The sequence below is a fragment of the Lonchura striata genome, chromosome 2 (genome assembly GCF_050655825.1).
Source record: "Lonchura striata isolate lonStrDom1 chromosome 2, ASM5065582v1, whole genome shotgun sequence".
In the NCBI taxonomy this organism is placed as follows: domain Eukaryota; kingdom Metazoa; phylum Chordata; class Aves; order Passeriformes; family Estrildidae; genus Lonchura; species Lonchura striata.
In genome coordinates this window covers 19,468,215-19,493,767 of record NC_140704.1, presented here as the reverse complement: position 1 = coordinate 19,493,767, position 25,553 = coordinate 19,468,215, and the positions used below count along the sequence as shown (strand labels likewise).

Below are 25,553 nucleotides of genomic sequence, written 5' to 3'. Positions count from 1 at the left end.
AAGTCAATTATCTGTTATCCCAAAACAGTAACAACATGGCATGTAAACAGATGGGTCCATTGTTTCAGATTTGGTCAGACACTTCCTGTGACTCTCTGTAAATTTAGTATTTATGCCAAAGTCAATGATCTATCCTCATTGTGATTGTATGAGTTATACAGATTTTGCAAAAAGCATAATAAATGGGGCCAATGCTCAAAATTCATATCAAGAGGGGAATCAGAGTCAAGAAAGTTCCATTTGTAAAATGTGCATTTGTTTTTCCAAAAATGCCAGTTAAATGTTTTTGAAGGCTGAAGAAAATGCTGATAAAACTCTTCAAGGAGCTGTACTATTTCATACACAGAACAGAAATAACTAATGGAAATACCAGGGATTTATTTGTTTTTTTCTTTCTTCTATAACACCAGCATGCATTCATGCGCAGCATGTCTAAGTGTTCACAGACCATCCATCGGTAAAAAAACAGTATACTTATTTCTGGAAAACATTAGCAATAGAAGATCTTGGAGAGTGTGCAGCAAATTGCAATGTGAATAATGGGAGGGAAAAAGCCAAAAAAGAAGAGCAAACATGGCACAACAGTTAACAAAAGTTAGAGAAATGTGACATGGCTATTGGAGGCTTGCTTCTTGCATTTGTAGTTAAGCTGCATAATTCTTCACAATTTCCATCATTTTCTGAGCATTCTTTTTGTAACCTTAGCAACAAAAGTAGGAAGAGGGAGAAACTGCAGATGCAAATCCTATCTGTCTGATCTCATCTAGGTGGAGCAGTCTTGAGGGATAAAATGCCAAGATCTCTCAGAGGTATTCTGCTCCAGTACAGATAACAAAGCAAGCTGTTTCTCAGGTTCTTCCTGCTCCATGCAAAGGATGGATGGCTCTCTTCTGGTGTATGAAAAGTGTCTTTCAGTGCTAGAACAGACATAGTCTGGCTCAAAAGTGCAGCTGCTTAGATCTGGCTTACAGAGGTCAGCAACTTGGTGGGTGTTCATTTTGAGGGCATAACTGGGGATATTATGTTTGCTGACACAGTGGATTATAGCAAGTTTGGTGAAGATGTTTGGAACATCTTCATTCCATAGTCATAAGCTAGTGCCCCCAGTGTCCCTATTTTTCTAGAAAACAAACCCCCAGCTCTTTGTTGAGTCAAAAGTACTGGCTATGTAGTTGAAAGAAACAGCAATTCATTCCTGAATTTTTTTTTTCAATAAACCTGGAAATAGAATGTTGATTCAATTTAGCAGTGTGTATAATGTTGATTTTTCTTATATCAAGCATATTATTCCATCACCAAGGCAATTTCTTAAATATACTGCTGAGGTTTTGTTTCTAATATAAACATTCAGTAAAGGGTAGTACATCTGTTTACTGCTCCAATAATGACCATTAAACTTATACAAAAATATTAGGTGGCTGTGATTACTAAAAGACACTGGAGTCTGTACAGGTAGTGTTTTTCTTTTTTAGTTGTAGCTGTATTGAAATTGGAGGTGAAATCCGGCTATTCCACTTGGAAACCTAAGTATAGATTCATGTGTCATAGACAAGGAGTGTGAAAGTTTTTACCAGGGCATGTAGTGGAAGGAAAAGGGGAAATGGCTTCAGGAAGGTAAGTCTAGATGAGATATTAGGAAAAATGTCTGCCATGAGGATAGTAAAGCACTTGGACAGGTTGTCCAAAGCAATTTGGATGACTCATCCCAGGAAGATGTTAAGGCCAGGCTGGATGGGCTCTGAGCAACCTGGTCTAGTGGAAACTATCCCTGCCCATGGCTGAGGAATTGGAACAAGATGATCTGTAAGTTTCTTCCAAAACAAACTATTCTGTGATCAAAGTTGGTGGAAATTTAAAGTGAAAGCTGCCTAGCTATAGATGTCCGATATTATTTTAGGCTGTGGATATACTGAATGGTCCATTTCCACTCCTGTAGGATAAAGGTCAGCTGCAGGTCCTGAATCATGTCTGCAATTTTCAGATGGCCCTGGGTTCCTCCAGTGCTTAGGAATTAAAAATCATCTGTGGTCACTACAGGCAATGCAGTTAAAGTGTGTATTTGGATTGTTCTAGAGTGGAGCTGAAGGAGCTGGCAAATCTTCACTGACAGCATTTAATGGATCTGTGGTTCTGGTAACAAGTGCTTACAACCCAGCTCTTAGGTAGACAGCTGCAATGAAATATCCAACCTGCACACCAAATAACAAAATGCTCATCTACCTATCTTTTATCTAAGTTTGAAGGGGGAAAATATAGATTTATTTTTTTTTACAGATATACCAATAAATTCTATCAAGGTCAAAATGTTGAGAGTCCTTCTTTCTTTTCCCTTTCCCCATCTTACTTGCCATGCCACCAACCCCACACCAGTAAAAAAAAGATTGATTTGAAACACAAGTAAAATCTCATGCCTTCATCTTTCACTGGTTTTTAGTGCTTAGATATTTTTACTCCCTTCCATTGCTTTAAATTGTCAAAAGACACCCTCCAAATCAAAAGTAATTCTGTAGTGCCTTGTGACTTATGTTCTTAGTGTCCTGTATTTAGATGAAAGACAAAAAAGGAAATACAAGTTTATGCAACATTCCACTTTGGAGCAATCTACTCTGGAAGAGCAATATAGATTTAGACACAAGAAAAAATAATGTCAAAACCAAAACAATGTGTTTGTATAATTTTGAAATATTTGAGTATATTGGTTCAACAGCACTCTAGGTTAACTTGAATGGAGTACTTTTCAGAGACAGCAGAGGGAAAATATTATTTAGCATCCTGATCTTGTCTGGGTAATTGTGAGGTGCACAGAGTATTCCTCTTAAAAAAAACAGTGCAGATTCTGCAGAAATCCTGTTTGGAGCCTGATGTCAGGCAAAGGCAGCAACTTGGACACGCCTGTCTAGACAACATGTAACTCATCAGGCATCTCAATTAAATATGATGCCTTAGAGTTGTGGCACAAGAGTTCTCAAGGGATTTATTTATTTTATTGAGCGTGACTGGAAGATCTGATAAAGAAGCATTTTTGTGACAAGTCCTTAAGAAATGTGGTGGTGATAACAGTTTGGTAAAACTGTACATAGCATTTTTTTCAATATTCTTGTGTATAGAATCCAGACTGAAATACTCTTACAGATGTATGCAGAAAGACATGTGAATAAGGCAAAAAGCATACTTTTTCCAAACAAAAGACTAGTAGAAACTGCTAACCACATTCATAATCATGGTCTTTCTCTGTAAGCCATGAACAATGATTTTGGAATTTTGCGTATTGATTGCAGATTTCAGCCAGTCCCATGTTTTAGTTACTAAAGCTTTATGTGTGTTGTACATGAGAGCTAAACTAGAAAGTTCTGTGGCTAGATAAATTACCAGTTTGTTTGCAATCTGTTTAAAACCAGTGCACCCCAGGGAAGCCATGAGGACACAGTTTGTCCTCTGCTGCCCAGGTTCTCTGATGGGCATGGTCTGGCTATAAGGTCACCAGCACACAGCTAGACTGAACAGCATGACTTTGGCAAAGACTTGTGCTGAGTGAGGTGTATGTGGGACACCTTTAAAAGCTTCAGAATAAGTTTTATCCCTACAGGTAAAATGCTGCTGCATTTAACCCATGCTCCTGTCTGTATCAACTTTGTATTGATCATATGTGTTCGTATAACTGATTGTCCTGCAATTTTGGCTCAAAACCCTGATGGATCCCTGAAACACAATATCAACAGCTCAGGAGTGACATCTCATACCAGTGAGCATGGAGGCAGCTTCCTGCTGGAAAGCCCTGATTAACTACAAACTATACCTGCTAATACCAACTTAATGCTTCATATCTGTAACACTTTGCATACCAATATATATTTGTCATTTGCCCTCCTCTTTTGAGGCCTCAGGTCTCCTGGTTGGGTCTTGGTTGCTGTTTTCCTTGCACCTCTTCCAATAGAGAAGTGCCAAAGAACAAGAACTAAGGATGACTTGCATCTCCTTGCATTTGAATGTATAGTGGAGTAATACAAAGGCTACAGAGAGTTTAAAGTTGCTCTAATACCTGAACGGAAAAAGAGAAGAGGGTATATAATACTAAACTGAACTTATATATTTAGGGGGAAGAAAAAAATTGCCCAAGTGTGGCTGTAAGTAGGTCAAAGTACATATGCTCAAAAACACAGTAATACTCCACACAGGAAGTGGATCTTTAAAAGACTTAAATACTAAATCTTTAAAAGCTAATGTGACAAAAATGTAGTTATTTATGGTATTATCTGGTGTTATAAGCCCCCAAGAATCCAGCTGGTAACAGATGCGGTGCCATAACCACTAATGCTATGTAGTCTAGACCTGGCAGATAGGTTTTCATGTTTACAAAAAGTCATTTTTGCAGTTTCAGTTTCATGAACCCTTCAGTCTAAAAATGAGAATATAAATGCTAAAACCTGTGTCATAATTACACCAAAATAAAATTTCTGCTAGACACTTTTGGGCACTGTATTGAAATCGTTCTTCTAATTTTCTTTTAGTGGAGAGGATGCTATGTTGAGCAATTAATAAAGATGCATTTTCAGAATGTCATTTCTCAGACTTCTGCTCCAGCAAATCAGGAACAAAACTGCATAATAAATATTTCCCTAATTGGGTTTTGAGTGACTGGTAATTTGGCTTTTCTCCTTTCTTAAGTAAGGCATTGCAGAGATTTTTGCTCTTTTGAAGCTTGTCTCATATGACAAGACAGTCCAAAGGGCTTTATAAGCCTGCTGTAATGACCCCTAAATAGGCTGACAGTTTTATAGCAGTCCCCAAGAGAGAAGCTTCCTTTCAAAAGCAGTTGAATATCATGGAAAAGGCAGTGACTCCACACTGACTTTTCACTAAGCTGCAAAGACTAAATGGCTTTTTGGATTAATAACAGTTTTATAGCATCCTTCTCTTGCAGAATGTCTGTCAGCATGTGTGACTCTCCATTATAGGTGCTGTCAGGAGCTCAGATAAGTGCAGTTTAAAACCTGGGATCTTAAGTTTTTACAGTTCTGCATAAAGCCTTGTGTCTGCATGGGGGACAGAGATGTGAGATAAATCCTTTGTTTCATCCCAGCTGATGACAGTATTTAATGTTTACCATAACAACCTCTGGATGTAAATCTTTGAGATTCTGGGTAAAGTGACTTCCATACTGGTCCTAATGAAAACCTGAGTGTGAGGACTACTGCACACACACAAAATAGGCTTTCAGGACTCTGCAGAGTAGTCCTGTAGCTTCTTAGAGTATATAGTGTGAGATGACATGTTTAATACCAAAGCACTCCTCTTCCATTAGTTTGGCTTCCTATCATTCATTAGTCATTATATTAGCTGTTCAAAATGGATTTTGCTAGGGTTTTTGTCATCAACAGCCATATTCACAAGCTGGTGGTTGATGTCAACTATGTATGCTATGCCCATATTGGGCAATATATATATAGGCAATATATAATATTGGGCAATATATATCTATATTCCCTTGGTTTGTGCTATGTCAGACATTGCAAAAAAAATAACAAAAAACCCAGTAGAAAACTCAGCAGATTGCAGCTTTGTCACTATGAAAGCAGCAAGACACTGAGAAAGCACTTCTCTAAATTACGTTTGCTCAATAGATTTGTACAGAACAAAGAATTTTGTTAGAAATTGAACAGCAGAGAGTTTATCCTTGATGCAAAATGCTTATGAAATTGATAATTCTGAGCATCTCAGAACAATCAAGCTTTCTAATCAGCAGCCCCATATATATATCCTCTGTAAGATTATGTACGTGTTGTAATCCACATGTAAATTAGAGCTTTCATGTTTTGAGAGGCCAGTTCAAGTTAAATATTCCTTAAGGTTCTTCGATTATCAGATCCTATAAACCTGTAAATCATAGCATTGCTATATTGTGATTGTAATTACAGTATTCTGTTAGAATGAGCTCTGTGGCAGCAGCATGCATAACGTCTCTATCCCCATTTCCCCTGGCCTTAATCTTCCCACTAGGACCCCATCTCAGGATAGGTGATCCTCTCCTGTACTGTCTCATCTTCTGTGCTAATGGCTATTATACTAGAGATATTCTCCATGTGTCCTTGCCACCTGCCCCTGTCTCAGTCAGTGTCTGCCTAAAGAAAATGTGAATAAATGAGAAAAATCAGTTGCAACACCATACACACATGCTTCTCCTGCCCAGGTAATGCAAAGTGTGACCATGCATCTCTCTTGCCCCTTCTCGGGGCCCAGAAACGTGCTGTTGAGAAGAGGCTTTCCATCACCTGCAATGCAGAGCTAGCTCAAGTCCTATCCAAGCTGTCACCTCTGTTCTCCCCCTTGGGCTGCTTTTAGCTAGTGGGGATTAATAGTGCTCAGAAATCTAAAAGCAATTTTCTAGCAAAAGTCTGAAACTATTCAGAAGTCACTTTTGGCTGTATTTTACTGATGTGATAGGCAGAGATACCATAAGAGAGTAGCCAGCATTACATATGACTGGGTAAAAGTACAAGTAGCTTTGAGGAAGCTGTTTTGGCTGTATGTGTGCAGGGGCACATTGTTGTTGTCTTATTTAAATAGAAAGGGTGTTTTTAGGATTTCCAGAACCACTTTATTCCTTAGGGAAATAATTCTACTTGCTAGCCTATTTCCTTATATCCTTTTACTATCCAAAGAAGTATTGATATCTTTGCTTTTTTGCTGAAAAGTAGTCTGTTTTAAAACACATAATTGCATGTTTTCTTCTTTTGGTGTTTTCATTTTAGTCTACAAATGCACCTTAAAGAAAACACAAATCTCTGATTAATTTCATATGGTATTAATCTAGAAATGTTTGTGTTCAGAAGTAATGATTCTGAAATTAGTAATCGGTAAGAAATTTTCTTGGAACTAATTTTTGGGGCAGATACTAACAGAAATTTCACTTAATTTAAAAATAAACTGGTCTGTGAATTTGGCAATATCTGAGCAATTTATTAATGTATTTTGCTAAAAATCTGATACCAGACCTGACATTCACAGTGATAAAACCAAGTATCTATAAAGTCTACCACCATTATCTTTGAGGGCTTCAGAGTTTTTACATTATGTTGTCATCTCAATTGAAGCTGGAAATGCAATTTCAATAAGTAACATATTTAAAGGGACAACCGTTATTAAATTATATGCAGTCTTCCTTTCTTCTATTGCATCTGGCAATAACTCATGACACTTGATAAGGAAGATCTGATGATGAGGATCCTTGGATGGGACGATTGATGGATTGATTGATCAATCAATTGATTTTTCATTGATATTGACACAAACAATGCTCCAGTACTGGGACAAGGCAGCCACAACAATCTTCTGAAATGTAATGGCCATCTGGTTGGCTGATCCATAATAATTTGCTTTGTGGATGTCTTTCTTTCCTTTCTCAGAGAAAGCAAGACTTTTTCTACAACAGTAGAGCTCATTCCTGGGTGTGCCAGTTGCTTTTTCTCTGGTTGAAGTTATTAGTTTTCTTCAATTACAGCTTTACACAGGGAGAGCTTGAGAGATGGCAGGACTTCTTGTTCAGTAATGTCTGTAGTTTGGATTGAATTGAATCCAGTATTTAAAAACTAAATATTCATGCAGATGGATTCAACAGCAGCTCTTACTCCTGAATCTTGTTTGGTAATATCCTCTGTCTCCTAGAGATTTATATTACTTTCCAATTTCTGTTAAAGAAAAAATGTGACAGGAAAATAATTAAACCTAAAACGTCACATGTTTATTTATGTGATTGTATCACCAAAGAATCATGGTGTCTTCATAGTGTCATATTTTGCAAAGACAGGTGTCTGCTAAGGAAGGCAGGAGCCTCCCTTGAAATGGAAAACGTAAATCCTCTCCCTCTGAATTGTTATAATTTTGAAATTAAGGAGCTTTCAGGCAAAGATATGGGAGCAGGAGTAACAGTTCTTTATTAGGAAAGAAAATAAAAATAAAAATAAAAATAAAAATAAAAATAAAAATAAATAAATAAAAATAAAAATGCAGTAATACAGAACAACACTCACAAAGTCAGAACATGACCTGGCACCCTGTGGGTCAGGGTGGTGGCAGCAGTCCCTTTAAATGGTGGCTGCAGCCCTCCTGCAGTGCCAGGTGTGGTTCTGCTGGAGCAGGGATCCTGTAGAAGGGTGTAGGTTTCATCTGAAGGTCCAGTGGTGGTCTAGATGGGCCTGGTCTTCCTGTGGGAACCCAGTGGAAAAGAAAGCTGTTCCTGTTGGAATCCAGTGGGAAAAGGCTGTTGTGGTGTTCTGAATCTTAGATTACATACAAGTAGGAATGCTTGGCTCCTCCCTCTGGGTGGAGCTTCTCCCAATGGGATGATGTAATTTTATCAGTCATGTGGTGAGATTCGGTGGCCCATTAACAGAAGATATTTCCCAGAGGGAGGATTGGTTGTGGAAGAGATAAAGAAAACGTCCCAATTAACAGAAGATAACTGCCCCACCTCAGATGGGAATAGAATACACACCCCTGGCCACATCTTGCAACCCAGGACATGTTGAGAGGAAGCTTTATTGTTTCATGTTTGTTTTGGTACTATTTTCATGCCTATCTTTGGCCATAATCCCAGATAATAATTTGAACTAATGCCGGAGGCATAATGTAGTTTTTACTTTTAAATCTCACATATAGTTACTTTATGTTACTTGATTGTGAAAGATCACATCAGACATTGGAAGCCTTAATTTGTAAAGGGACAGCAGTTACTGATGAAATGAGTATGTGACATTTGGACTGTATTTGGGATTATCTGTATATGTAACATATGGAATGGATGTTACGTCTTTGACAAATACTGAACACCAAGTATTTAAAGAAGGTTTAATCTTCAGTTGTGCTGAGCTTTTATGAGTAGTGCATGTATTCAGCTTTCCTGAAAAATTCAGTTGTATTTGGAGAAGTATGGGAATATATTCAAAGTGTCAACAGACAATACTGACTTTCCCACCCTCGCACAGCCCTTGAGAAAGCTAAGAAATTAATTTCTACAATCAAAAATAAGATGGCAACTCAGCATTAAGTATTGCCTGAGGTTAAGAATAACTCATTTCCCCAAAAGAAAAGTGTTATGAGAGATGTTATCATAAATATTCCCTTTATAGTCACAAAGGTTGCCAACAGTAATCCTCATAGCTGGTGCAAAGACTATCTGGGAAAATCCATTGCTTTAATGCTGTACTGTTCCGTAGAAGAAAGATACTATGTACTTCATATACAAACAGAATTTGGACAGAATTGCACATCTAGAGATCCAGTGGGAGATAATGCTCATATCCTCCAAGTACCTGAAAAAGAAAGAAAACCTTTCTTGAATCTGCTTTCCTTTTTCTATATCACCTATAGATACTGAAAAGTTTGTTTCCCTTCATAATTGTATCTTTATATAATTCTAACTACCAGTAAAACTCTAAATCTATCTCATCTAACTGATAAAATTATTTTCCTCATTGAGTAGTTTACATGAAAATTCAGTAAAATTCTTAAACATTTTTTCCATCTTCTTATATAGTAGCTACCTGTAGGGAATGGAATGTATTATGAAGCAGGTGCAATCAGCCAAAGAATATAAACAGGTTTGACAGAATGAAAAGTCATAGGTATCTAATGATACCAATAAAATCATATTTATTAAAGATTCCAAGATTTTCATTTCCATGGTAATGCAATTTAGGAACTATGAAAGCAGTGGCTTGGAACAGAAGCTTGGATCTTAACCTTATTTGGAGTTCCCAAGCTGCTCACATCAACTTCAGTAGTTAGCTGCATGTGCTTTTTTGTTTCAGATTGTAAATTGACAGATGGGATTAAGAAAAATTAGGATGTGAGAGAGAAATAACTAATAGTATATTCATAAAATACACCTGCACAAAAGCTATGAAGAGGAATTCTGTCTTCCTTCTATCATTCACATAGAATCAAGTTTGTTTCCTTCCAGAACAGATAAATAATCTAAGGTTATTTAACCTGGATTAAAATAATAAACAAGACTTTTTATACACAAAATTTGTTAGACATGAACAATTCCTCACACAGCACCAAAATCTTGACCTGAAGGCTATCATTTAAGTGTTTGATTTACAATCTGTATAATGAATCTGCTTTAGGTGTGGGTCAAGATACCATTTTAAAAAGTCTTATAGATCTACCAAGTAGTCTCAGTGCTAGAGCCTTCTAGTTGTGGAGGTGGGGGCCTAGGTACTAGAAATTAACTGGGGTAGCTTTATTAGCTATTAAAATAAAAACTGAAATGCAAAAATCCTTGCACAGTTTTGGCTATAATTTAAATATTGCATGCTTATCTGAAACCAGCTGTTTTTGTCATTGTTTTATATTTGTCTCTGGAGCTCTTTCCTTGAGATTTTGTATGCCTTAAATATGACCATTATTCCCTAATAATTTTTTTTTCAGGATGATAAATTGAACTGGGAATATATATATTTGTTTTCAAAACCTTTTTATTTACAGTACCTCTATTGTATACATGACAGCAATAACTGCTTCTGTTGACCACTAAAGAAGGACAGAATTTGGTAAGGTGTCTGGCTTTTGTCATCTTTCTGACAGTATAGTTTTAATTATGTTTACTTGTGTGACTAACCTAGAGCTAGTGAAGCTGTTAGAAGTTGCTCCAGAATTGTTACTGAGATTTACTGGGCATATAAAGTACATCCTGGCATGCAAAGTACAGCAGAAGACACAGAAATTTTCAAGGAGAAAATAACCTGATTACATCTGCAACAGCTAAAATAAGATGCATCAGTAATGATGTTAATGTGGGGTCAAATCCTGCTGAAACAGGATTTATGGTCAATATGTTTTATCTAGGACATGAATGATGTCATTAGAATATAAGTCCTTGCCATGTGTGTCTCCAGCTCATGATCATATCAATAGGAATGTGATATGTAATGATATGGGGTTTTGGGGAGGGAATGTCAGGTCTGCATGGCAGCAAAGCCTGAATTGAGGGTACTCCCATGTGGCTGACTGGATACAGGAGGTACAGCAGGAGGGGAATGTCTTCATCACCAGGGTAATTCCAAATTGTGAATCCTCCTCTTCAATTTTCTATTGTACCTTTTATTTTCTGAGTCTATTTTAATTTTCAAACTCTATCATCGAGGCTTTGGGGATTTTTTACTTTATCTTAGAAGGGGAGGAAGTGAGGAAGGAACTAAGAAATACTAGCATGTACTACTTTTATAGAATTACTTGTAGCTATTCAGCAGAAAGCTGGCAATGCTGTCGATTTAAATATTTTGTGGTTGCAAAAGCTTGGTTTGAGTAAAGGAAGACTGAGAATCTGAGACGAGTTTCATTTCTTGCCTCAAACCACGAACTTTTTTTTTCTTTTTTTCTGTCTTAGATAGGAAGGTAGAGACCTTAACAAAAATTTCCTGTGATGGGACTATGACAGCAACTACTGTATTTTTTAAAACCATGAGAATTAGGAAGATTTCTTCCACAAATGTGTGTTATTTGTCTGTCTTGGAGAGGCAAATCTACAGTAAACTACAGTAGACTTTTGGAGATTTAAAATAACATAGCATTGTAAGCCTACAGCTATTAGGAATGTTTTGGATGTTCTTAAATAGTAAATTATGTTCACAAATGTTAAGAACTACATTTTTTTTTTAAGGTGTTATCCGTGAATAGTTCTCATGGTTTCATAGAGTGTGGTCATTGTTACAGGAACTGTCCATCTTGCCTCAAAAGACATCAGACATTTTGCCATAGATTTCACTGATATGGTTGTTACACAACCTTTATGATTGGTACTTGGGATAGTGAATATTATAATCATAATATAAGATGATTTCATGAGGTAACTGCCTTGTCAACTACTAGTGGTTTGGAGCAGAGCTATCTCTGCAACGTATTTACAATTCTTACTCTTTTTCCTTGATTGCTGAGTTTCTTTGAGGAGCAATAGGACTCAGTATTTCAAGGGCGACTTTTATATAAAACTAAGGTGCATCTTCCATTATAATCTGTTTTTATTTTTTCCCTTTTTTAGGAGGATACAGATCATAATTATTATACATCAAGGACATATGGCCCCTATGATTCTACCAGCCGGGATTTGTGGGTCAATATAGACCAAATGGAGAAGGACAAAGTAAAGATTCATGGGATCCTTTCCAATACCCATCGTCAAGCTGCAGTAAGTTATTTTATCTTTTTTTCCTTTGACGGTCATGGATATTTTTCCCCAGAGACCCACACAGCAGTATTACTAGGTACCATGGCTATTGTTCATAGAGCTATATGTTTGAATTCTAGTAAAGCTGTGGAAGTCTTTACACTACTGTTGTCAAATGGTTCCTTGAACTTTTTGAACCTTTTGTAACAGTTCTTCAGAGATGCCTTTAAACATACATTTAAAATTTTCCTCTGTTCCTAAGTGAACACCTTAAAAGTTGTACAGTTTTTAAAGATGCAGATGTGTTTAACAGTTTTAAAGCTGAGAGAAAACACAAGTTTAATTCATCTTTTCCTTAGTTAATTTATTTTCTCCCTGGCACAAGGAAGGTGACTGCTCAGAGGAATGCAAGAAGCAGCAGAAAGAAATACTGTGGTATTTTAGTCAGAATATAGAAAGCAGAGTGCGATGATAAATCCAGCACACGTAACTGGCAGAGAGTCCAATTCAAAAAATATATCCTTCATAGTTAAAAATGTGTAGGCACTCAGGGATAATGCAAATGCAGGGTGTTACGACAGTTATAGATCTTTGGGATAGACTTAGTGAAGCAGCATATCAGCTATTTTCTTAAGAAAGTTTGATTCTAATGAGAAACAAAGAACCTCAAGGGTACCTAAAAGTGAAGACCTCTGTCTGTCTTGTCTGCTTTATGTGGGATCCTCGTGCTCTGTGTTGAGGGAAAGAATGGAAATATGCTGAAAGAAAAGCTAATAAATAAATCAAAAATTTTAACCCATGTTTAATGATTAGTAAAGATTATACCCTTACATGTCTTTGTTGTAAGCACTTTTGTTTCCAACTGGATCTCTGAGATTATGCAGCCAAAATGACCATCCCAAGGGGGACATTTTGTTGGGGTTATTAAACTAGAGCCTAGAACAAGGCTATATTTTTGGTCTGGTGTGGGATCAGTGTAGGGGACCATTAAACATGGCAAATGAAACTTGAGGACTTCAACTGTTTTCTCCCCAAAGCAAGTGGTTTAGGACCTTTCTTCTGAATGTCAGGTGCCCCCTCTGCCTTTCTTCCAGCTGCAGCAGAGAAAGCTCTGGTCCCTGTTTAGTGCACTGATATCCATCTCTTTTCATGCTTACCCAAATATCTTGGACTATGAACTTGAGTGGCTGCAGCCACATCTACATAGAGTTTTAAAGACCCCTTTTTCAGATCTGTTTTCTGTCCCCCCAAAGGATTAAAAAGTACCAGAGAGTCATCCTGTAAGGTTTTATGCCTTATTTTTTTAATCTATAATTGATTTTTCATATGTGTGTGTCCAAGTAAACAACATCCATATGTACTACACAACAAAGGTTTAACAGAGAGATGTGATCTTTATAACTGTACAACTGCAGAGTAATATATATTTTGAGATCATACATACCTCAGCAGCAATCTCTTACCTTCTCTCCCATAAACTTTGTGATTACTCTTTTTAAAAGGCCATTTTGCACATCTTGCTGAGACTCAAATGATTTACATCATGTTTTTCTAAACATTATTCTCCAATTTGACGATAGAACCAGGAGTTAAATTATCACATGTTTTATATTAAGGAATTAATTTATGATGTCAGGGATTCTTTGAATGCAACAATTTCACACCCAATTTGTGTGTTTTCCTTCATTTGGAAGTAAATAATCCTGAGACTTCCCAGAAGCTGTCAGTTTGTTTTGCTTCTACAAGAAAAGTCATAAGGAATGGAGAGAATCCTGGAGAAGATCCACGAGATGGTTTGATTTTTTAAACAGTTTAGTAATTGTTTGTAGAAAGTAGCAAACATATATTAACAGAACAATTAAAATGTCTAACTACAGGATTTATAACTCTAGTAGTAAGGGTATTTTTTAATATATTGCCACCATCTTCTTAACTATACAATAAAATTTTAGAGGTGGCTTTTGTATTCAGTGTGTTTAAGTTAGATATCTAAGAGTTGATTACTCAAACATTGAACTAAAATATAGGATATGTCATACTTGGATACTCAACTCCCATTTCTTCCAGTCCATTAAATTATTTATGCATGGAGAGAATATTTTTATTTCAGTGAATTGAAAATTCTGATATTTTTTCTTTAAAATTATGTATGCTTTCTAGCCTTAAAATAAAAGCAAATTTTAGTGGATGTTAGAATATTGTGTTTCCAAATAATACTTAAATCATGTTGGTTATTACAGTATTGTGCTAAAAAATTTGCTATGTTAAACATTTTTATATTGTCAGAATTTAACAGGTATCATAGTTTGACTTAAATCAATGGGAGATCTGTATCAGGCTTGAGTGGGAATGGGATGAAGTTTTTGTTGCAAACATCTTTGTAGTAATGGCCATATTATAGCCTTTTAGAAGACAGATAAGGGGGCACAGTTTTCCTCTGAAGTAGTTCAATGTTTATTATGATTCAGAAAGTTAAAGTAAATAGGTAAAATGGAGGATGGTCTATAAAGGAAAGAGGGAAAGTTTGGTCAGAATATTGGTAGTTTCAATAGAGTTCTTCAAATTATGTTTACTAGAGCAAGGACATAATTTAAATGGAGTGCATTCATAGATGTAGCATACACTTCAGCAGTGAAAGCTGTAGAACATGGTAAAAGAATATTTGTGTGAGTTAATTCATGTGCTGTCTTTTGCATATGCCATTTTTTCATTAGAAATGCTCAGTTGTACATCCATATTTATGTATATACAGAAAAGGTCATTAGAACCTATTCAGTCCAATTAACACATTGCAAATGGATTTTACATTCTAATTAAAAGCAAACAAGAAATGTGCTAATAAATCCTGTCATAATTCTGTCTTCCACTTAAATGGAAATAAAATCTTTCCATCCCTTTCCAAATACTTAAAGTTAACATAAGTCTTCAACTGCTAATTTCATGCTAAATAATTATTTAAACATTTCTGGTTGATGTAAATATAATTCTTCCTGAGAAAAGAAGTACTCAGATATAATCTGAAAATAATAAACACAGGTCAGAAATAATGAGAGAGAAAATAAAGACATAAGAGTGAGTACTTTTCTTCTTCACTCCCCCTCCACTTTATTAAAATGTGTGGGCTGTTGCCCTTTCTTAAGCAGAGTCATCAGAAGTTACAGTTGAGGGACGGTCACCAACTCATCCTCACACCAGTTTTTACTGTAGTAAATCCTCCAAAAGAAGTAATAATAGACTGCATGCTCATTTCATATTTACTGTTTGTACCATTGTGGAAGAGATGTGTTTTTCATGGGATATTATATTTAAACAGTGAAAAGATCTTGCTGAGTTTTCAGCACTCCTTTCTGTCACAAGCACTAATTTATTCAGAGTTTAACCAGGTAACACACATGGTGATAATTATGAGTGGCCACAACAATTTATTTTATTATTAAATAAGTCGTTTAAGTAGAGTTTGTTGTTGCTTCTGTTGAATATTTCTTTATACAGCATTCCATCTCCTAGCTGACAATATAGAGGGTTTTAGGGAATGGTGTCAGATGGGTTTGATGGAGGAATTGCCTTGCAGTGACAAGCCTTCATCGGATAAACTCCCAGGCAGCAGCAGGATGTCAGGGACAGCACTTGAATCTGAAGGCTTGTGTGGCAGAGCAGCAGAAAGCAAGCAGCCAAAATAGCAAACGTCCTGTAAAACATAGCTATTGCTAAGGTTTTTTATATTGATGGGTCCTTTTATGAAAGAGGTTAAAGCAACAGTTTTTTTAAGGAGAAACTTCTACAAATCTTTTATTAATTTTATTCTTGTGATTGAGTTACAACATCTGTTAGTGTATTTTCTTTTCTGAAGTTTTCTGTTATAAAAATCCACTGCTTTAGGTGTTTAAGTGCTCCTCAGAATTCTTTCCAGTTAGCTATTGGCAATTCCAAATTAAGAATAGCAAGGCTCCAGTGAAAAATAAAAGGCAATGAAAGAGATATTTGAAGTAGATGACTGTTCATCCTTTTTTCTTTTAGTGTTCTGCTCAATATTGATTTTATTTTCTGCTGTTATTCCTTTCAGAGAGTGAATCTGTCCTTTGATTTTCCGTTTTACGGACATTTTCTACGTGAAATTACTGTGGCAACTGGAGGTAAGTGGCTTACTTTGAATAAGATGAGAAGAGTTTCTTGCAGCTATTTAAAATACTTTTTCCCCCCCTGCTTGTATATGTCAAGAGATAAACTACAGCTTCTATTTAGGAAATTTTCCTGTCCACAAAAAGAAAATCACAAAATATCAATATGATGAAAAACCTCCAGCATTTAAGTTGAACTTTTATAAACCCATCTCATTGAAAGACTGTACAGCATTAATCCTTTTCTGTTTAGGTATTTCCCCCAGAACTCAGGTGTGTGTGTTTAGCAGTTGCACTGGAGGTGAGCGTGCTGGAGCCAGAACCAGGAGGGAGACAGAGTTTGCCCAAGGGGAAAGGATTTCCTGCCAAAAGATGAGAAGTACTGGTAGAAGTATGGCAAGTGTCACCTGTTAGGCAAACCCATCACAGTGAATTGTCATGGTGTGGCCTCTGAAAATGTGCCATGGCCTTCCTCTCCTCTTTCCATGAGAGGAGTGGGGTAAGAAGGAAGGTGGGGCCAGCTCGAGCTCCCAGTCTGGCAGCTCTGGGCACCACTGATGGCTCATGGTTGGGGCTCTTCCTCCCACAGCTGCTGGCTGCTGCTTGCACCAATCTCCTGTGCTGGGAACAGCCATCAACCCCTTCTGTGCCCTTCCCACTCCAACTCCTTGAAAGACAATTTGATTTCAATGAGGAAAAGGAGATGACATGAAGACAACAAATTAGAAGGAGAAGGAGTAATAGTAAAAAAATGAAAACACGGAGGCAAAAGACAGCATCATGGAGAACACACCGAGAGGATCCTCTGGTCCTTGAACATGTTCAGCAAGTTCATGGACCCTGGCTGGTGGTGCTCAGCCTAGAGATGTGACAGGACAAGCAGGCAGAAATAGGCCACCATCATCAGGAATAATTCTACCCTGTCCCTGATCAAAGCTTTTCCTTTTCTTGCTACAGGGTCCAGATGGACATGATCAGGGGATATCCATGTTCCACTGGAGTCCTAAATGGGGAAGTTATGACTAAGAGATTAGGGTTACAATTTCAGCCAGTGTCTCAACAAGAGTGGGAACTCCTAGCAGAGGTTCTTGTCATGTTCCTCATCAGGAGGAGCTACCAAAGTAGAATACATGTGATGGACAAAGGTGAATAAAGGCTGATATTAAAGTGATTTGCAGTAGAATGATAAAAAATGATGCAGAATTATGAACTGACTTCAGTATTAGTTTTCTTTTCTTGATCAGCAATAATATTTTGATACCAATGTGGATAAGATGAGCCAAGAACCACTGATTTTGAGATTTTTTCTGATTTCCATTCTGTTTTGCTGTTACTTTCATTTTGGTGCTTGATCATCAATGCCTAATTCTGTATTCTTTATTAAAGCAGTTGCTTTTGACGGGCTGCCAAAATCAAGCACATAATTTGTGTAGCACAAAAGGATGGGATAGCTCCTGAAAAGCTAAAGCAGCAGTAGTGGGAACAGGGTTCATCATCTAAATGTCCCTTTATTCTTATTACTGTGCTTGGTTCCTTAAAATTTCACATAGTTCACTCTCTTCAAGTAATTTCTTTTTTGTGTGGTCATTCTGCTGAGCCTTCCCATTTAATGGAAGACCTTAATTCTTACTACTTTTACCACTTTCACTAATATACTGCTCTGACCAGTTTCTCCATCAGACCGAAAAGACTTGGAAGGAAAGTTAATCTCATGAAGTGAACTGTGTAGTAGCAATTTGTGAGGTACATATTTTTTTCCTTTTAATACAGAGTAAACTGGGGAATTTAAGTGGTTTTTTCTTTTGTTCTTTTGTTTTCTTTTTTTTTTAAAAGTCTGAATGTAAAAATGACTGCAGCTCTGCAGGATTCTTTTCTCTTGCTATTAATGGAACACTGGCTGATAATTATGCTTTTCTTTTTGCTCCATTTGGACTAAATAAAACATTATTGCTGTAAATAGATCTATGGATTATTGTCAAGCTAAATACAGCTTTAAAATCAATCCTTTTAATGTACACCATTGACATTTGCACAGATATTTCTTTCATTGACATTTCATTGATTTTTCCACCTCAAAATTAAGCTTGAAAAAGATCTAATTAATAATAGATTTTGAAATATTATCTTGATAAAGCCCAGTAACTGTAAGTCATTCTGTCAGCCCAGGATGCAACCTTTACTACAGCTGCAGGGCTTTGAAGCTCATCTAGCAGGAAAAGAAAGATTTACTTCTCTACTAACTCTCTAAAAGTGTTTTAATTCAGATGTATTTGCAAATTTTGTTGCTAGGCTAAACATCACACTTCACCACCAATGATTTATAATAACAGAAGATGAATACAGGTTCCACATGTTTCGTATACTCTATGGTCTGCTATTTCTTATTTACCAAGATTTTACAATGACATTACTATTATTAGAGACCTGGAATACCTCCAGAGGTTATTCTGACATCAAAAGAATGACAAAGTTAATGTGTACAAAACTCCCACATGACAGATGTCCACTTCCTGGGGAGTGGGATATGATTAATTATGCTAATGACAACACTACAAACTGTTTTTTACATCCAAATCAGAAATTAAATAGTCTTCTTAAAAGGCAAGATGAGGACAATGGCACATTAAATCCCTGTCACAATAAAAACATCAACCCCAATGGTTTCTGCCATTCTTCATGGAGTGTGCACTGTGGCATAGTAGGGTTGCCAAATTGCATAGGATGATTTTGGAATCACTGTGGTTTAAAACTCAACATCTTTTCCTCTTTAGCTATTATTTCTTATTCTGAATAGTTTTGATGAGCTGATTGTGTTTGAGACAAGAAAGAATGGGAAGTGAAAATATTTTGAAGGGTTTTTGTTCACTGCTGTCTTAGTTTGTATTTGAAAATGCTATATATTATTATAGAAATTATATATTAGAATAGAAATAATTTACAAAATGAGTAATTCGTTCTTTGCTATACAGACATGTCTCTGCCCACATTCCTATAGATAGTTCTCAAATAAGAAGCTGAACTTTGGTTTTTGTGAAGCTTTCTAAAGTTTGTAGCCTACAGGCCAAAAATGTATTTTTGTAAAAAAAACAACAAAAATTTGTGAGATAGCGAGTCATGTTGTGCATGCAGGGAGCTGAGTATATGAAGTCTGCTTGTTGCTAGTCACTGACACCCCTCACAGAGCTCAGTGGTGCTGGGAAAACCCTCTCTGGTGATAAATGTCTCCATGCAGTACCATAACCCTTCTCAAAGGCATCCTTGAAGCTCTGTGCCCTACATCCTCCTCCACGTGCTGTAAACTTCATTCCTGGCTGTATTAATTTTCTATGTTCATTGTAGAAAGCTTCTCTTGTTTATTCTCTGTGGGAGTTTTTTTTTGTTTGTTTTGTTTATCAGTCTGTAATTTTTAGTGCAATTTTATATCAGATACTGTAAGTTATTTCAGTGGGTTTTTTTCTTTTATGACATTTTTTGTTGACATTATATTTCTCTGAGGTATTGCAGGGAGCAGGAAAGACCTTGCTGTGCAAGCATTGCCCAGCATTAAGGAAACATAACAATAACAGTAGAAATTGAAGTGACTAGGTGGTTACATTTTTAGATTTATAATGCTGAATATAGAGACATTTTGCCAGCTGGAATGAAGAAGGCTCCAGGCATGTCTACCTACCTTGTGTAGTAGCAAATTACTGAAGTTGAAGCAAGCAGCTGATTTTTTAAATACTGTATTATATTCTGGTGAGATAATATTTGGTGAATCGTCTTTCACTAGAGGAATATTCCAGATGGAGGAATTGTCTGAAATAACTCTGAGGATGCTGCCTGAGCATTTTCACCAGGGTCAATCAAAGGAGTACCAAACAAAGAAATAAAAAGCCATCCTAGCTGTAAATGCCAGTTTATCAAATTACAGTTGATAATTTTCTAAAACAGAAATCAAGAACTCTGTATGATTATTACTTCCTCAGGCCAGATCTCATGCTTAAAATACTTGTATTTATGGAAGAAAGAGATCTTTGTGCATCCAAGATTCATGCAGCTTTTCATCAAAACTACAACTGTCCTATGCTCTATTGACACAAAATAAGAGCATAAGCATTAAAAATACTGAAATAATTTTTCTGCTGAAACCTGATGTTATTGGATCTTTCACTGAGGAGCAGCTATGAAGTACCTGAGCATGGTTCCTAAACCCTGACTAGTTGGGACAACTGTTTCAAAGTAATCTTTCATTATCATGAGGAATCCCACTTATTTCAGTATGAAATTCTTTTTAAGTGTACATATGGCTTGTGGCAAAGTAGCAAAGGCAAAATATCTCTGGTTAGCTAGTTGGTTAGCTGCTTAAAAGCTGAAGTTCTATAGAGAGATAACACTTTAAATTTCGTTTTGGACATTGAATGTGTATATATCATTATGGAATTCTCTTCAATTTTACTGTTTTCAATGTTGCAGAAGGGATATGAAAAATAAGCACCAAAGTGTGAATATTCTAATAGAATTTGCATCATATTTTGCAGTACTTTCAAGGAAAAGGGATCAATGATAGAGAGAGAGTATGTTGTGGGGAAGGAATGAAGCCTGATGTTGCACTGTCTAAGCCCTTTCTTTCTGTGTTGGAACACAGAGCAATACCTCAGAGCAGGAGGGAAATTTGTTCACCTAGCTGGTGGTGCCATGGAAAGAGAAGGAACCATGGAGTGAGGACCTGAGCTTGTTAAGGGTGAGGATGCTTGTGCATTTGCAGCCTGCAGAAAGTCTATGCTAATGAATTTATTTTCCCTGCATCTCATGAATTTATTTACTTAAACTTCCAAACCAGTGGATAGGTAGTGAAATTTACCTCGTTCTTTGAATTATCAGTGTCCTGAGTGGAGTGTTTTGTTGGAGTCTGTCAGAAATCTAGCAAGGTTTTTCTGGCTGTTCCTGCTGCTCTGAACCTTTCAGCAAAGGAGCCAGCAGATGTGTTCATCACTTAATGAGGAGCTCTTTGAGAATACAAATTGCCCTATGGGCAACATCTGTTGAAGGGTAAATATGATACAAAGCAGAGTGAAACACAGTGTTTCTAGCCAAAATCAGTGCCTCAGATTAGTTTATAGCTGTTACAGGGGATTACACTTGTCATCACCAGTGGGCAGGTCACTCTGAAGGGACTGTGGAGGTCTGGCTGTTGACTAGTTCATACAATTGTCTTAATTTATCTCATCTTTTTCTGATGTCTTATATTGTCATACAGTTGTAACAAAAAAATTTCTCCTTGTAGAGCTTCCTTTGTCTGTCATTCCTGTGTTAAGTGTCCTGGAAATACCCTTCCTGTCTTTGTAAGGGACTAATCCCTCCCTGGAAACTCTTCTTTGCCTACCTTCCTTGGAACCCTTAGAACCCTTTCCATTCCCACATTTATACTTTATCTTTGCAAATTGGATCAGAAGTACTTAGGGCAAAGAGAATAAGCTTTAGGGAAAAAAAAGCATTTCATATGCCTTGACATTACTCTGATCATCACATATTAGGGCATTTGCCAACTTTGTGATGATTATGGGCAGTACTGGTGCTGAAGTGGTAACAGCTTAAAATGACCATATTTGTGGTTTTTTAAGATTCTGTTTCATGGAATAACAGATAAATAGCCAAAGTATTTGTCTACATGTAATGCCAAGTAAGCATTAAATAAAATTAAATAATTTTGCAGAAAATAATAATAAATTAAATGACTTAATGTTAAGGCAAAGAGCCTTCAGGGTAGCTGGAAACCACTCCACTGAACTCTGAGAAGTTGTTAGGTATGGACTATGTCTAAAATGGATCCATAACTTTTTATAGCATAATTTTTAATTAAGCATTTATCTTATGCTTAGCCTTTATAGTAGCATTCAAAGTCTCAATAATATTATGCTATTACCTCATAGTAAAGATACCTAACTCTTGACAATCTTTTTTTTCTCCAGCTGCTACAAAATATAATGTTTCTTTGGTTTCTTTGGTCTAGTGCATGCTTATGGGTTAAAAACAAAAAAAAAAAGAAAAGCTTCAATACATTTCTGCTTATAGCTTCTAAATAAAAAAGAAACTCCCAAAGAAGAGTGGGAAACACACTTTTGATGCTGTAAGGCAGCGGTCCATAAAAATTATGTATAAGTGTGGAATTCCTATACCAAATGAGACGTGGTCAGTTCATAAACCTTCTAAGATTTGTGAAATACTACTTGACTATATCTGTTTCCTAATGCCAAAATTAAGATCATAATGATATTTGGTTACAAGATTTTTCAAAAAATTAAGTCTTTCCAACTATAGAGTATTGAAAGACTATTTAGGCTTAGAATTGTGTTTAAAGTGCAGCTCAGAGTTAATATTAATTATTAAATATAGGGACTGCTATAGGTTACAAGATTTCTAATAAGAGGTGGGTCATAGTTTGAATTCTGTCAAAATATTATTAAAAGTTGTCCTTTCTGAAAAAGTTTATTTCTGACTTTGGCAAAAGTTCTTTTTCCTGTTTTTTGCAGTGTTTGGGTTTCGTTTTTTTTTAATGTGTTGATTTCCTACTAATATCAATATTATTGCCCAGGGTAGTAAAATCTTTTCAGTCACTTGGTCCCATGTGCATCTTAAGGAAGACTCTTTTATTTGAACTTTTAAGGGAAACATATTTTACCTCTCAAATCGAGCAGCTGTAAATGCAGTTTTATAATTTTGGATTATAAAAATTGAAATCCTGTGTATTGTGTAATGCTGTTGCTAGCTAGTGCCCCACAGCACCAGGTACCATTGATGATTACTCGTAATAGCCAGGGAAACTGAGGGCTTCATTCTCCTCAGCATGTTATCCTCCATATCTATAAATGTCATAAATTTGTGTTCTTGTTCCTAGAATACTTATGAAATTCATATTGTTCCTCATATTTCTGCTGAAACCTAGGCACCTGCACTGACTGATCATGGCTTCCTTAAGAAATGACTATGTTTGCAGAAATGATATCATGATCCTCTTGCTATCAAAATGAGTTGTAAATTTCCTTAGATTGCTGCAGGATGCTTCCCTAATTGGCTGTACCTCATATCAGAGCAGTTCTCCATTTCCACAAGCAGTGGGGAATTAAAAGAGCACTGAGCAGGTTGGTTCCTCATTCTCATTAGCAGGGAGAGGCATGGCCCATCTCTGAGGGCATGGCACATCTCTGCAGGCATGGCAGGCAGTTTGCAAGGCACTTCACACAGGCAGGGTTGCAGGTTTCCTCCTGCTAGAGGGGTTTTTAGTTTGTTCTGTTACTGTTGGTTGTTTGGTTTTGGGGATTTGTGTTAGTAATGGTTTTTAAATTATCAAAAACTTCTGTTAGTAGAAGTGTGTGTAGCCAAATAGAAGCCTCCAAAAAAGGATGTGTCTGTCCAGACCCCTTCCGGTGCAGAGTGTTTGAGCTTATGACTGGTTCTAGGGGGCATTGCAGAAGAAACCTGCCTGCAGTGTGAACAGGTGAATGATCTCCTTTTGCTGGTGGCCAAGCTTAAGGAGGAAGTTGAAAGTCTAAAGGAATATTAGGGAAAGTGAAAGGGAAACAGATTGGTGGAGTTCAGCACTTCCACCCTTGAAGGGAGGCCCACCAAGAGTCAGAGGACTTCCATGCCTCTCACTGTCAGGCAATAGGAGGGCACCTGGTGGATGAAGAGGCGTGGAAATGGGTCCCTACTAAGGGAGGTGATAAAAATTCCTCCTGACCCCCATCACCTACCCACATGCCACTTCAGAATAAGTACAATGCCCTGGATCTAGAGGGTCAGCCAGAGCATGTAGAAGAAAATAATCTGTGTTGTGAGCCTCCCAATTGTGCTTAATCTGTCAGAGGTATCACCCTCTGACATTAAAAAGAAAAGGGTAGTCGTAGTGGGTGACTCCCTTTGGAGGGAACAGAGGGCCCCATATGTCAACCAGACCCATCCCACAGTCTGCTGCCTTCCTGAGATGTCACTGAGAGACTCCATGGGTTGATTCAGCCCTCTGGTTACTACCCACAGCTGGTACTCCAGGCTGGCAGCGACAAGATTGAAAAGAGAAGCATCAGGGCAATTAAAAGGGACTTTAGGGCACTGGATCAAGTGGTTGATAGGGCAGGAGCACAGGTGGTGTTCTGCTCAGTCTCTTTGGTGGCAGAGAAAAATGATGAAAGGAATAGTAGAGCCCATATCATCAACAAGTGGTTCAAGGGTTGGTATCATCAGCAGAATTTTGCGTTCTTTGATCATAGGGCAACTTTTACAGCACCTGGCCTGCTGGAACTGGATGGGCTCCATCTCTCTGCTAAGAGCAGAAGGATTTTAGTTCTTGAGCTGGTGATACTCGTTGACAGGGCTTTAAACTAGGTTTGAAGGGGGAGGGGGATGCATCTGGGCTCTCTGGAAGCAGGCCCAAGGATGGTAAGCCTGAGTTAGGAGAGAAATCAGTAGCCCAGCTGAGGTGCATGTATACCAATGCACACAGCATGGGCAACAAACAAGAATAGCTGGAAGCCATGGTATAACAGCAGAGCTGTGATGTGGTCACCCTCATGGAAATGTGGTGGGATGACTCACACACCTGGAGCACTGCACTGGATGGCACTTCAGAAGAAACATGGGAAAGATGTGGAGGGGTGGCCCTTTATATTAGGGAGGCTTTTGATGCCATGAGTATTGAAACTAATGACTATGAAGTTGAGTCCCTATGGGTAACAATTAGGGGGAAGGCCAACAAGGCTGACATCCTACTGGGAGTCTGTTATCGTCCATCCAACCAGGAAGAAGAGGTGGACAACTCATTCTGTAAGCAGCTGGAGGATCAGCAGCCCTTGTTCTTGTAGGTGATTCTAACCTACCAGACATCTGCTGGGAACTTAACACAGCAGAAAAGAGGCAGTCCAGGAAGTTCTTAGAGCGTGTGGAGGACAACTTTTTGTCACAGATGGTGAGTGAGCCCACCAGGGGAGGGACTATGTTAGACCTGTTGTTTGCAAATAGAGATGGGCTGGTGGGAGATGTGGTGGTTGGAGGCCACTTGGGACATAGTGATCATGAAGTTACAGAGTTCTTGACATTTGGTGAAATCAGGAGGAACATCAGTAAGGCTTTTACATTGGACTTCTGAAGGCCAGACTTTGGTCTATTTAGGAGATTTATTCAGAGAGTTCCTTGGGAAGCAGCCCTTATAAACAACAGAGTCCAGGAAAGGTGGGTGTGCTTCAAAACAGGGATCTTGAGGACACAAGAACAGACTGTCCTTGTGTGCTGAAAGA

At 37.4% G+C, this 25,553-nt stretch overlaps 1 protein-coding gene across 3 annotated transcripts in view; it reads left to right on the top strand.

Annotated features, from left to right (window-relative positions):
• The window catches only part of PLXDC2 (plexin domain containing 2), a 247,918-nt gene that overhangs the window by 121,879 nt on the left and 100,486 nt on the right, over nucleotides 1-25,553 (top strand). For all 3 annotated transcript variants that reach the window (XM_021530357.4, XM_085565860.1, XM_085565879.1), the window contains 2 exons: nucleotides 12,041-12,187; nucleotides 16,230-16,299. In XM_021530357.4, the coding sequence (XP_021386032.3) occupies nucleotides 12,041-12,187; nucleotides 16,230-16,299 (217 nt within the window). The remainder of the gene's footprint in view (nucleotides 1-12,040; nucleotides 12,188-16,229; nucleotides 16,300-25,553) is intronic.